At 41.5% G+C, this 14,916-nt stretch overlaps 1 protein-coding gene across 1 annotated transcript in view; it reads left to right on the forward strand.

Annotated features, from left to right (window-relative positions):
* The window catches only part of LOC126184598 (E3 ubiquitin-protein ligase HERC2), an 812,863-nt gene that overhangs the window by 44,937 nt on the left and 753,010 nt on the right, over positions 1-14,916 (forward strand). The window contains exon 6 of the mRNA XM_049927039.1: positions 1,258-1,358. Coding sequence (XP_049782996.1) covers positions 1,258-1,358 — 101 coding nt within the window. The remainder of the gene's footprint in view (positions 1-1,257; positions 1,359-14,916) is intronic.

Below are 14,916 nucleotides of genomic sequence, written 5' to 3' on the forward strand. Positions count from 1 at the left end.
TGTTTGTATCTAATGAGACAGGCATGATGTGGCAGGGTTCTTAGACCACAGTTATCCTACCACTACAGATGTAAAATGATCATTCATTTCCTAATAGTTGTAAATTGTACACACTACACTAAAAAGCCAGTGATCAGTATCACAGAAATGACCCTCAACTGGGAGAATTTGCTGGTGGCACTTAACACAAACTGTTGTGTGAAATAGTGCTGGGCACTTTCTAATGAAAATACAAGTGACATTCAGTTATTAAAGAGACAAACTGATGTAGAATAAAAAATTACGAAATGAGACTTTTACTGCTTCTGTAAATAATCTCCACCAATATTAATATATTAACCAGATTTTTTGTACATGATACAAAGAAGTCTAGTTGTTTCTTAACTTTTTTCCACCTAGTGTCTCCTTGAATGTACCAAACAAATTAAAATCTTGTTTAGAAAAGGGTCACCTTCCCTTCCATAGTGTTCTTCCAAGTCTGTACACACTTTGAGTATTGTTTCCTCTTGGGGACCTACCTTGTTCTTGTTTTATAATTGTGAGCTTGTTACTGATAATGTTATGAACTGTGTCCTCACTTACTGTAATTGTTTTTGTTATATGGTCAACTGTAATACATCGGTCTTCATTAATAATGTCTTTGGTGTGGGTTTCAAGTGAAGGAGTTGACACCAACTAGCTGACCAAGATGTTGCTCGTCAGTTACTGAGGTTTGACCATTTTTGAACTGTTCTGTCCACTTATAAAAGTTTTCATGCTTCATACAACTTTCACCATACTGTAAAATCTTCCGAGAAAAGATTTTAGTCAACTTTTCACCTACAGAAAGCAAAAATTGGATCACTGTACGTTGTTCAACTAATGTGGAAACTTCATGTGGAGATGCTATCATTACATGCAATACTGAGTTTGTAAATGAAACAGTTTTTATTTGTCAGCCATTCTCAACTCATCCCAATAACTCCAACCTAAAGTTGTGAAAGTACAAAACTCTTTGTACAAACTATTTCATTTTTACATTAGTTTGTCTCCATATGTATCAGCAGAGACAGAATTAGAGACTGTGATGCTGTCACAGAGAGAATGATTACAAAAGAAATGCAATGGCAGAGGTTTGGTTACTGTGTAAGGTAGTCAAGTGCAATGCCTGTTGATTCAGTTTTGATTATTTTGTTAATGATCAGTGGTTAGTGATATGTTTAAGACAGTGTACAGTAGTCTTCAACATTCTAACATTTTTTCCCCCACTATATTCAGTTCCAGGACTGGAGAAAAGGCAACTATAAGCTTGGCAAGGGTTGGTTCCAGAGCTGCACTTAACTTTTCTTTTGCATTTCTAAGAAGAGCATGGAGATCAGGTATGGAAAGAAAATGTCTAGGTATTGATGCCAATAGTTATTGGGTCTAGCATGGTAACTATTTTATTACTTCAAAATGGTCAAGTGTGGAAAATATAAATACTTATTTTAAAGTATTCCAAATAATGTCATTTATTTATTTATTTCTTTTTATTTCTTTTTACATGTAGCTATCAAATGATGGCTTTTGCAAACATTATATTGTTAGAAAGGTATAGTACATATCATGCTTGTGTACAAAGATTCAGTACATAACATAATTAACTACAAAGTTTAATACATAATATATACAGCTTAGATTGCTTTTAGTGAAAACATGCATTTATTAACAAGAAAAGTTTTTAATTTTATTTTAAATGAATCCCCAGTATATGCTCTTATTGAGTCACTGATCTAAAAAACATCAACAAATTGTAGGTACAGGTTCCTTATACCTTATACTTTTCTGCTGAATAAGTGGTCATAGCTCTTAAGGTATGCATTTTAGAGCCAATTTTTACTAGAATTTTTTCTTGTTTTGCACCATGCTACCACCTCCCAAAATGTGAAAAGTGAAGAGCTTGCAGTAGAAGAGATCAGTTTTGTAGTTTCAAAGACGAATAAGTGCTCATATTTCTTAAGGTATGGACTTCAGAGCCCTTGTTTACTAGGCATTGTTCTGGTGTAAAGAACCTTTCCCCAAGGTGTTTTTTAATTAATTAATTAATTTTTCTGGGGGAGGGGGGACGACGACGACGACGACACACCCTGGTCACGCACCCAAATGCTACGATATACAGGATGAGTCACCCAAAACTTGCACCGCAAATATTGTGGAAATAGGAAATGGAAAGTGCAGTTGGTGTCTGGTTTTCACAGAGTGCATTGGTAATCAGGGGCCCATATTGTTAGATTAGTGTAATAATGCTTAGCAAGAGTATTTTTGTTCAGATGTACACTTTTTTTAAATGGAACAATGCCTGTTAACATCAACAAAGTAAAAGTAGGGTAAATTAGGATGTCAGTGGTGTTTGTTGCAGGATTCTCGTGCAAGCCATTTAAGAGATATCTTATTTTGAAAAGTTTCCACACCGACACATGTCTGTGCCATTCAACCTGCGTATGCTTGTGTGATCCTTGAGTGCACTGTGACTTGCTAGTCAGTTAGTGTGTGACAGTCCAATCAGTAGGTAATGAGTGGTCAATGGGATTTGCCAGTGCAGAAAAAGCTGATATGCTCATGGTGTATGGAGAGTGTAGGAAGAACACAGTTCATTCTTGTATGGTATATGTGTCAAGATATCTCAATAGACATCAACCATCTTAGCAATTATTTGTCAACCATTGCAACCATTTACTTGAAAGTGGTAGTGTAATGCTTAGGCAATGTAACAGAAGTAAATGAGTGACAACAGAAGAGCAGAAAATTAATGTTCTTGCTGCTGTTGCACATGACCCACACATTAGTTCCCGCACAATCACACAAGGAGGTGGCATGCATCAGGAAGGTGCCCTACGCATCCTCCATTGACATAGGTTCCACCCCTATCATATCTATCTCCATCAAGAGCTGTGTGGAAACTATTGTGACAATTGTGTTAACTTCTGTGCATGGGCTCAAGACAGGATTTATTGTATTGTATTGAACTGGGGACCTAGAAACGATGGAGATGCTTCGTCCCTGCCTCAGCCTTCAGTGGTTCACAACCCCACAACAGGCTACAGCAGTCCACTCACCCCACTGCCACCTCACACCAAACCCAGGGTTATTGTGCAGTTCAGCCCCCAGTGGAATCCATTCTGTGAGAGCTGCACATCAATAGTACTTTCCATTTCTGCAATATTGTGGTGCAAGTGTTAGGTGATTCACCTTGTGTATGGACACACACACACACACACACACACACACACACACACACACACACACACAATGACACGGCGAGTGTACAGTGAAAGATTTATTTTTGATTAGAGCATCACAACAGATTTTTGTGTATCCCAGACCATGCAGCAGCCTTAACAGCTCTTCTTTTTGTAGCAACAGTATTCTGTGCAAATGCACGTCAGTGGCACACCCCCACAGCTCTATTCCATAACTTGTAAATGGAAAAATTATTATCCCCTACTACACTGTTTTTATTGTTTTATTACATACAATTTTGGATAGCTGGATAAACAAGTATAATGTACTGCTTGTTTTCATGCATACATAATTAACGTGATTTTCCCACCTAAGATTGCCATCCAAGTACGGATCAAGGGATTTACAGCCTTTATTGTCTGTATAGGAAATTCCACTAGTAGACATCAATAGTGTGAGTTGCTTGCTTTTCAACTCCAATAACTGTGATTTTGTGGTATTTACTTTTAGGCCTTGGTTACAAAAATATTTAGTCACCTCAGGTATCCTAAATGTTGAAAAATATTTTAGCTCCTCATTCTCATCATGAAACATCAAAGTGGTGTCATCAGCATAAGTAATTACATGAGAGTTTGGAGGATGCGTACTATCATGTACATACACAAGAAAACGAATTGTTTCTGATATTGACCATTACCACACACCCTGCATAACTGTTTGTCATAAACTGAGTGTTGATTTTCCTGACTTGATTTTGACAATTTGTATTTGTGCATTGTTTACAGGTAATTTGTAAGTAGACAGGAGTTCAAGAGATGTGTATGTGATATTGCCTGCTCTCAGTTTCTACAAGATAAATGCATGGTTAACCAGGTCAGAGGCCTTTGTGAGACCTAAAAATATGCCTACAGTACACTTTTCTTCATCTAGTCACCTATGGACTCTGTGCAGAAATTCTGTTACAGCTGTTGTGATGCTGCAGTCTTTTTGAATTCCATGTTGGGTTTCTGCAAGGACCATTGCTTTTAGTGAAAAGGGCACTAGGCTGTGCCAGCATCAGATTCAAAAAGTTACTAAATGTAGGAATCAGAGATATTCATCTGTAATTCAATGCTTCCTTCTTTGATACTTTTTTATGTACTGGTCTGGAAGAGTTTCTTCTTGATGCTGTAGGAAACATGCCTTTTTTGAAGCTACAATTGATGAAATATATAATTAGTTCAACTGCAACAGTTGTGCATTTCTTTAATTACTGTAGTGGAAAGACCATTCCAACCACTTGAGTGTTTTATTTTTAGCTGCAGAACTATTTAGTTTATCTCTTGTTCATTTACTTACTCAAATTCAAAATCCTATTACTCGTGTAGCAGTGTATTGGGATGTTGAGTGGATCTGTGTGTGGAGTTATGGCGCCAATTGGGGAGAGACAATATTTGTTAAGAATGTTACAAACAGTTTTTTGGTCTTGTATCAGTTGATCTTCATGAGTGATATTTATTGCTTCCCCTTCTGTATTCATACATGTTTTACAGTATTTGTGAATGAGGTTCCAGGAGGCATGGCGTGTGTTTGCTGACTGTGCTATTGCTTCACTTGTTTCCCAAGATTTATGAGTTCTAATTTGAAACTTTGCTTGGCACTGATATATTTTGCTTCAAAAATGTACAGCCTAGATGTTTTGTACTTCACTGTTTGTTCCCCCCTTCCCCCCCTCTCCTCCCTACTGACTGTGACCTTTTTTTAATTGTAATTTTTTTTTTAAAATTGGACAACAAGAGTTAAAATTTCTCAACAGAACTGAATAGAATTCATTACATCTATTATTTGATCCTTCTAACTGATAGACACTGTCCCAGTCCTCTCTAGCCAGTGTATTTTAGAACCTGGTTATGTTTGTAGTAGTTAGGCCTCCTTTCTGCTGAATTATTTTTGCAGTTTCTGGAGGATCCACTTTTAGGTAATCAATTTGCTGGCAATAATGATCAGGGAAGTGAAATTCTATGTTACTGAACTTACTATCTTTAGCATATTTGCTAATAATTGCATAGTCTATTTTACTGGAGGTTAAATCTGTTATTCTGATGTCTGAAGTTACCACATTTGCAGAAATATATGAATTCTATAAACCTGATAATTTTAAATTACTAATATTACAAGAACTTGCTTCAATATTTCAATCACCCAGTGTTGACCAATTATGTTATTGAGGCTGTTGAAGAAATGATCTAATTCTCTGTTTGATAGGCAGTAGACACCCACAATTTTGTGTGTCATTGTGCTGTTTATGAAGTGTTTGTAATGTATCACAGTGCCAATTAATTCAAGTGACTTTACTCTGCAGTACTGTTCAGAAATAAGGTTTTTTTTATATATGTAAAAATATGTTGATTAACATAAAGGGCTACCCTGCCCACTTTCTGATGCTGTCTACAATAACTACTTGCTAGGGAATAGCCATCTAATTTAAATTATCTTATTTTTTCTTGCTTTAGGCTATGTTATGTTATTTTTAGAACATCTGGATTATGTTCATTCATGAAAGTCTGCAACAAGTGCAGTTTAAATGCATCAAAAGGAATGGCCTTTTCTGTTCATTTTTTGTACAGCAATATGAACACTTTCCTTAAAATTTGTTTGCTGATGCATGTTTATTTGTACATAAATTGTTATTTTTAGTGCTCTTTCAGCTAAGTACCAATGCAGTTCTTTTCTATCACTGTTACAAATTGTGACAGTTGTGAATATCCGACATGCTCAGACACAGGTTCTGTCTTACCAAAGTTGAATGATGAAGTAAAATCCGACTAAAAATTTGCTTTTATGGTGATAGAATGAAACAAATAATGATCAAATTCCATGTGTGTCATTTAATGTGAGGACAGACAAAATAAATATAACCAAATTAACTAAAATTGCTTATAATGATGGGGAAAGAAATTACTTCCAAAGTCACAAATATACACAAATATATTGTACACTATTTAACCAACAGGTGTAGGTTTCAGATGTAGCACATGAAAAGTGGCGGAAGCATTCATTATAAAAAATATTTCAGTAAAATTCCAAAACACTTGATCACATTAAAGACTGACAACTGTCATTTGTGGTTTCCTTTTGTACTGAAACAGTGAACATTAGAGTTAAATTACATATTTCTAACACTGCTTCAGGATATTTTTAAAAATCATTCTTTGATAGGCTTCATTATGAAGAGTTAGTTAATGGTGAACTTGAGACTACAGCTGGATTTCTGCTGACTTTTAGTTTATTATTATTATTGTTATTATTATTCAAATGTATAACAGCCTTAAGCTGAGGATGTGCATCCCCAAACCAATCCACTGTGTCAAGTGTCAGTGGATGGATACACCACTGTGCTCTGCGAAGGATGTATGATTTGTAGAAAATATGTGTAATCAGTGCATGAAGAAGTTGTGTGGCCCAAGTAAAACTTGGCCAAATACTATTTTTGGCATTTTGTGACCACATAATCTGAACAGGAAAGCTACAATTGAAAAAGCTAACTGAAATGGGTTTGAACATCAGGAAGATTTCATTTTTGAAAACATTGTTGTAAATTGACAGCAATCTGATAGATAATTAAAATAGTAATCAACCTTGATCACAAGGATTTATTCAAAACTAAAAGTCACATGTAAGATGGTAATCATTTTTGATTTTATCAAAAATCGTCTTCATACCATGTCTCTGAAACAGTAAACATTAACATTCTTTAGAGGGAAACAAGCGTCAAAATTACACACTCCGTCTGCATAATGAACATGGATAGGTAGACTTAATACAATAAAAAGTTTGTATACCATCAGATAGCAGAGATGACGGCGGAGCATTGGTAAGTGTCGGAGGACACCACTGGTAACTGCTAAATAGAATCAAAACACTACACATCACAAAGAGCAAGCTCCACCCCTGCCTGCTGCACGACATCATTGAGAGCTGGTAGAGCTTAACATACGATGGTAACATATGTAAACTATAAAACTTCAATCTATGAAAGATATATGAAGTAAGCAGGACACGGTAGTAATTATTTTACATTGGCAAAAATAATTATGAACTTACGTAAACAACCTGCTGAAATGGAAATAAGAATGCTGAACCCCCATCTATGGGCATTGTGTGGAAGTTCAAAGTCAAATATTGAAGTGAAGATAAGTGTAGCGACTCCAACTGTTGCTGTGGAGATGGTAGCTTGGAACTCTCAATGCATAGTGCCTACAGGAATATGGCGTGCCAGAGGTGTAATGGCAGAACACTGTTGTCAGTCACCATGGAAACAAGGATTGACGAATGATGATCAGAAGCAAAGTTCAACAGGTATAAAACCTAAAACTCAGTAGTAGAACAGTATGAGTGACAAAATAATGTCTGCACACATGCCAGAATGGTTAAACTTATAGTTAGTCGAAAAACACCGTATATACACTGATGGGCATATGACCTAATTTCATGATAGAAACAGTATCATAATTACCACCTTAATTAGTCATGTAAAAATGGGAACAGAAAATAAGGGGAGGATATAGATTACAGATAATTTGAAACAGCAAATGGGCAGACGTGCATTGCAGCAGATCATCAAAAAAATCGAAGAAAAGTGACCCTCTAAAGTCCAGTTTATCATTCAGTAGGGTAGATGGCTGTCTTTTATAAAGGGTATAGATTTTGATCTCTTCAATGGCATTTAATAATAGCCCATTTTGGGCGTTATGTAGGATTTTTAGATTCCCCTTTATAAGCCATCTGGAATGTTTATTGTGCACTGAGGTGACAAAAGTCATGAGATGCCTCCTAGTATTATGTCATATTTCCTTTTGTCTGATGTAGTGCAGCAACTCAATGTGGCATGGACCAACAGTTTGTTGGTAGACCCCTGCAGAAGTATTGAGCCACGCTGCCTCTGTAGTTGTTCGTAATTGCGAAAGTGTTGGCAGTACAGGATTTTGTGCACAAGCTGACCTCTTGATTATGTTCCATAAAGCTTTGATGGGATTCATGTCAGATGATCTGGGTGGCCAAATCATTTGCTTGAATTGTCCAGAATGTTTTTCAAATCACTCATTAACAGTTGTGGCCTGGTGACATGGCACATTATCATCAATAAAAATTCCATCTTTGAATGGCTGTGAATGGTTTCCAAGTAGCCAAGCAAAACCATTATCAATCAAAGAAAAGTTCACTTGGACCAGACTATCCAGTCCATTCCATGTAAACATGGCTCACTCCATTTATGGAGCCACCAACAGGTTGCATAGTGCCTTGTTGACAGCCTTTGTCCATGTCTTCGTGGGGTCTCTGCCACACTAGAACCCCCCCTCCCCCAATCAGCTCTTACCAACTGAAATCGGGACTCGTCTGACTGGGCTACAGTTTTCCAGTCATCTCGGATGCAACCAATATGACCATGAGCCCAGGAGAGGCACTGCAGGTGATAAAAACCAGCAAAGTCATTCACATTGGTCATCTGCTGTCAAAGCCCATTAATGCCAAATTTCACCCCACTGTCATAAAGGATACATTTTTTGTACGTCCCACATTGATTTCTGGAATTATTTCACGCAGTGTTACTTGTCTGTTAACACTGATGACAGCTCTATGCAAACATCACTGCTTTCTGTCGTTAAGTGAAGGCTGTTGTCCACTGTGTTGTCTGTGGTGAAAGGTAACGCCTAAAATTTGATAGTCTTGGTACACTTTTGACCCTGTGAATCTCAGAATATTGAATTCCCTAATGCTTTCCTAAATGAAATGTCCCATACGTGTAGCTCCAAGTACTGTTCCACATTAAAAGTCTGTTAATTCTCATCATGTAGCCAAAATCGTGTCAGAAACCTTTTGAGATGAATCACCTGGGTACTAATGACAGCTCCGCCAATGCACCGCCCTTTTATTTTGTACCTTCTGTACACAATACTACCACTATCTGTATATGTGCATATCTCCTATCCCATGACTTGTCTCCTCAGTGTATATGAGATGCTGCTGGAACAGAGGTTTAGTACAGGCTATGCCAGTTGTGTGCTCTTTGAAGTGGGTAAGAAAATTACAACCTGTTTGTCCTATGTTATATCTATTGCAATCATTAAAACAAAATCTTCTAAACACCTGAGTTAAAAAAAATTTATGATCTTAACTTCTAACATTGTGTGTGTCAGCTTATTTTGGAGTATGTTGTTGGTAATAAATGACAGGGTTATAACTGCAAAAAGCTACAGCTTGTGATTTCAATGCAGATGAGGTTGACATTATACAGTATGTGATCAAAAGTATCTGGACACCTGGCCGAAAATGACTTACAGGTATGTGGCACCCTGGAATTCAGAGTGGTGTTGGCCCACCCTTAGCCTTGATGACAGTTTCCTCTCTCACAGGCATATGTTCAATAAGGCACTGGAAGATTTCGTGGTGAAATGGCAGCCCATTCTTCATGGATTGCTGCACTGAGGAGAGGTATCGCTGTCAGTCGGTGAAGCCTGGCATACATTCGGTGTTCCAAAATATCCCAAAGGTGTTCTATAGGATTCAGGTCAGGACTTTGTGCAGGCCAGTCCATTACAGGGATGTTATTGTCATGTAACCACTCTGCCACAGGCCGTGTGTTATGAACAGGTGCTCGATCATGTTGAAAGACGTAATCGCCATCCCCAAATTGCTCTTCAACAGTGGAATGCAAGAAGGTGCTTAAAACATCAATGTAGGCCTGTGCTGTGATTGTGCCATGAAAAAGAAGGGGTGCAAGCCCCCTCCATGAAAAACACGACCACACCAGAATGCCATCGCCTCCGAATATTACTGTACTCAGGACGATGTACTTCATTTCCCCCACATTAATACCCAGGAGCTCAGATACCAGTTGCTAAACCAGAGTGAAGTTCAGTGATGTTGAGTAAAATTTTTAAAATTCCTGTAGTTAACTACTAAAATGTCCCAGAGCTCACTGCTCTCCAAGAACTGTTATCCTTCCACAGTACTAGCAACTGAGAATTGGCTGGTACGTTAAGTTGAATTAAGACAATTTTCAACAATATGTAGAATTTTTTTGATTTGACTCACCTGGAGCTAATGTGTTCCATGTAGGTGTAATGTGGTTTAAAATGAATGAGGCTGAATATATACAGAAAAGTATAACCAATATAGGTGGCCTAATTTGTAGTTCCTAGTAGCAGCCAGATTTAGACAGTTGAGTTGTAGCCTAATTCAAAGATTTTCTACCACGAACATACTCATAGTTGCTGTCACAGTGTGCCTGCCATATAGAGTAACAATTTCTTCTCTTTACCTACCACCACATGAAGCCATAAACGATGAGGCATCAGTAACCTCATCGCAGAAGAATATTGCTTACAGCTCTTTGCAGCATATCACTAAAAATTACAAAGAGCTTCACTTCAGAATCAACTAAATGCTAATGATAAAATACTTTCTCAAATCAGGAAGAAATTAGTTAGGTTTAGTCTAGTTACTTTAGTTATTTGTATGTTCCATGCATAATGATTGTGATCTCTTGCTGTGATGTGGAATAAATCAGTTTTAACATTATTGTACACTTTCTCAGTAAAAAATTTGGGTGCATGCTACCATTTACTTCAGCCTCTTCAGCTGACTTTCTTTTCATATGCGCAGTGATTTATTGTTAACTATGCACTCTCTCCCTCTCCCTCTCCCTCTCCCTCTCCCTCTCCCTCTCCCTCTCCCTCTCCCTCTCCCTCTCCCTCTCCCTCTCCCTCTCCCTCTCCCTCTCCCTCTCCCTCTCCCTCTCCCTCTCCCTCTCCCCCCTCCTCTCCTCTCCTCCCCCTCCCCTCTCCTCTCTTCCCCTCCCCCCTCCTCTCTTCCCACTCCCCCTCGCTCTCCATCTCCCCTCAACCTCAGCCTCCCCTCTCCCCCTTCCCCTCCCCCTCTCCGTCCCTCTCCCCCCTTCTCCCCTCCCCTCCCATTCTCCTCTCCTCCCCTCCCTTCCCCCTCTCCATCCACTCTCCCTCCCCTCTCCATCCACTCTCCCTCTCCTCTCCCTTCCCTCTCCTCTCCCTTCCCTCTCCTCTCCCTTCCCTCTCCTCTCCCTTCCCTCTCCTCTCCCTTCCCTCTCCTCTCCCTCCACTCTCCTCTCCCTCCACTCTCCTCTCCCTCCACTCTGCTCCCCCTCCACTCTGCTCCCCCTCCACTCTGCTCCCCCTCCACTCTGCTCCCCCTCCACTCTGCTCCCCCACCACTCTGCTCCCCCTCCACTCTGCTCCCCCTCCACTCTGCTCCCCCTCCACTCTGCTCCCCCTCCACTCTGCTCCCCCTCCACTCTGCTCCCCCTTCACTCTGCTCCCCCTCCACTCTGCTCCCCCTCCACTCTGGTCTCCCTCCACTCCCTTCCCTCCGCTTCCTACCCTCCTTCCCCTCCTATCCATCCATCCTGCCTCTCATACCATTCTCCCTTCCCTATCTTCTCTGCCACCTCCCATCCCCTCTCCGCCACCTCCCCATTCCGCCACCTCCCCTCCCCCCTCTCTTCCCTCACCTCCTACCTCAGCCCAGTAACCTCCCGCCCCCTCTCTTCCCCCTCTCTCCTCCCTTCCCTTCCTGCCCCTCCCCCTCCCCTCGCCCTCCCCACCTTCCCTTCCCCTCCCCGCCCCTCCTTTCCTTCCCCTCTCCTCCCTCCTCTTCTCCTCCTCTGCCCCTCCCCTCATTCTCCCTCATTCCTCCCCCTATCCTCCGCCCCTTCCCTCTGCCCTTCCCCTTCATACCCAACCCCTCCCTCCCCTCTCTGTTCCCCTCCCCTCCCCACCACATCTCCCCTCCCCTCTCACTTCTCCTCCCCTTCCTCTCCCGCCTTCCCCCTCAAACCTCGACCTCCCCCTATCCTCTTCCTCCCCCTCCTCCCCTCCCCCTCTCCACTTCACCCCTCCTCTCCACCCCTCTCTCCTCTCCCTTCCCCTCTCTCTCCTCCCCTCTCCCGCTCTTCCTCCCCTCTCCACCTCCCCTCCCCCTATCTCCTCCCTTCTCCACCTCCCCTCCCACTATCTCCTCTCCCTCCCCTCTCAATCCTCTTTTCCTTCCCCCCTCCCCTCTCCATCCTCTTTTCCTTCTCCCTCCCTCCTCTCTCCCTCCCCTCTCCCTCTCCGCTCCATCCCCGATCCATCCCATCTACCTTCCCTCTCTCTCCCCTCTCCCTCTCCATCCCATCTACCTCCCCTCTCTCCCCTCTCCCTCTCCCTCCCTTTTCCCTCCCCTCTCCCACCCATTTCCCTCCTCTCTCCCACCCATTTCCCTCCCCTCTCCCTCCCCTCCTCTCTCCATCCCCTCTCCCTCCCCTCTCCCTCCTCTCTCCATCCCCTCTCCCTCCCCTCTCCCTCCTCTCTCCCTCCTCTCCCCCTCCCCTTCAACCTCTCTATCCCTTCCCCTCCTCTTCTCCTTCTCTCCCCCCTCCACTCCCCCATCCTCCCTGGCAACCCCCAACCCCCTACCCCTCCTCTCTGCCAACCCCAACCCTCAACCTATAACACCCTCACCCTCACCCTGCCTCTGCCACACACACACACACACACACACACACACACACACACACACACACACACACACACACACAGAGAGAGAGAGATCGGGGGGGTCAGATGTGTTTAGAGATGGTAGTGCCTATCTTAACAAAGAAAAATGTCCAGTAAACATGGGTCCAGAATCACATAATTCGAGATCTATGCACTTGTTAGTTGTGACTGAAAACAAGAGTCCAGTATTGTCAGATGTGATGGTACACATCACAACATGCAAAAACAGATCATTACACATGGGCCCAGAAACACGTACTTCCTGTGACCTATACATTTGTTCATAGGATGGTTCAACCTTATGTCCATTAATGACATTTGTTATAGGAGGTGCTCAACGTGATGTTCATCCATGGCAATGCATCCCTCTGCCCTTTGGCATAAGGAATCTTGCACTCTTTGAAATACAACAGCTTTTTGTAAGTGCTGGCATCCATACAAGTCCTGTAGTGTGTAGACATCATTGACTGGGGAAGCATAGGCTAATGCCTTCAGTTGCCCCGTAACCAAAAATCTGGGGGATTGCCGTCTGGAGAACAGGTAGTCTAAGGTATGGGGCACCCCAATGTTCACACACATTGCAGAGGAGATGGGCTGGTGCACCATCATGCGTAAATCACATGTGGGGTCTTTACTGACGTGGTACATCCCCTGCAAGATAGGCAATATGTTAACAAGATATTGATGATAATGAGCTCCATTTAGTCTTTGTGGTAGGATGTGTGTCCCCATCACCAAGCCCTTGGGTTTATGGAGACAATGTTGATACCATGTTTCTGCAACTGTATAGTGATTTTCATCAGCTCACACATGCTGGTTATGAAAGTTCATAATTCCATCTCATGTGAAACCCCCCTTCCCCCTCATTGGTAAATAAAATCTTTGATGAATACAGTGGATTTGCAGCATACTTCTGCAAGAGCCACTGACCGAACTGCAGTTCGCCGTGGTGGTCTTCTGGCCTAAGTGCCTGGACATGCTGAATATGGTATGGATACAGCAACTGCTCATGTAATACTGCCCAGACAAGAGGATGACTCACATCTTCTGCTGCTGCCAGTTGCCCCGTACTGGTTCCAGATCCTTCATCCAGCAAATTTAGCACATGCTCCTCCATCTGAGGCATGCACATTATTCGAGGCCGTACACTGTTCATCTTGGGTTCTAGAGAACCCATGTTGTTCAGACACTGAAAAAGTTGGCTGAATAGTTTATCAGACAGTACTCTGCAATGTGGCTATTTTTCCACGTAAATGGCACAGGCTCGGTGGCTACTTCCATTTGTTAACCCATAGCAGAAAATCATATCCACCATATTACTTTTGGAGTACTATCTTTTTCATTGCTAACATGTGGAAGAGAAAGGAAAATGTACTGAACCGTTTGTATACATGACATTACAAACATCACAATTAAGATATTTTCGCAAGTAGATATGACCCTATGACACATACCCAGCATTGCGAGTAATTTGCTGCACAATAACACACACTAATAAGACCAAAACTACAACAACCTGTAACTACCCATGTGCAGAGTGATGTTTACACTAGAGTATGTCGATACAGAGAGACAAGTGCAATAGTGAGCCCTGCTGATGGATTACTGAGGCAACAACTGTGCCCATGCAAAATTAATTTCCACAATGTTAACCTTTTCTGTCACAGAGGTATGTGGCAATTAGATTAAATGAGTCTGCTCTCTGTACTGGTCGTCTTAATCATGCTCTCAATTTTTAGTAAATTTTCGTGATAAATTGTTTCAGTTACTTCAGTGGAATCTTATTTACAGCTTTTGCTAATAAATGCACCATAATGGCATCCTGGGACATATTTCAAGTAAATTGCCTACCCCCACTTCTATATACAATGACAGGTTGCCTGCTTGCAATTTCTAAAGAAATCAGTGTGCTACAAGAGCTGCTTTGAGGGACAATGTCAGCAAGTGATCTGTGGAGAACAGGTTGAAGGAAAACCTAAGTGATGATTCGTTAGGGTCATCCAAGGAAGGATTAACTTAACTTATGCAAGCCTGAGCGGGAAGGTACGATCAGTTGTACTGTGTGTCATGAGATCTTGCTTATGGCATCGCCTTACGGGGAAACATTTTAAGAACCTTTGTTGAGGATACAGGATGCATATGGCAGACCTAGCACATGGAATCCCTT

This window comes from Schistocerca cancellata, chromosome 4 (assembly GCF_023864275.1).
Source record: "Schistocerca cancellata isolate TAMUIC-IGC-003103 chromosome 4, iqSchCanc2.1, whole genome shotgun sequence".
In the NCBI taxonomy this organism is placed as follows: domain Eukaryota; kingdom Metazoa; phylum Arthropoda; class Insecta; order Orthoptera; family Acrididae; genus Schistocerca; species Schistocerca cancellata.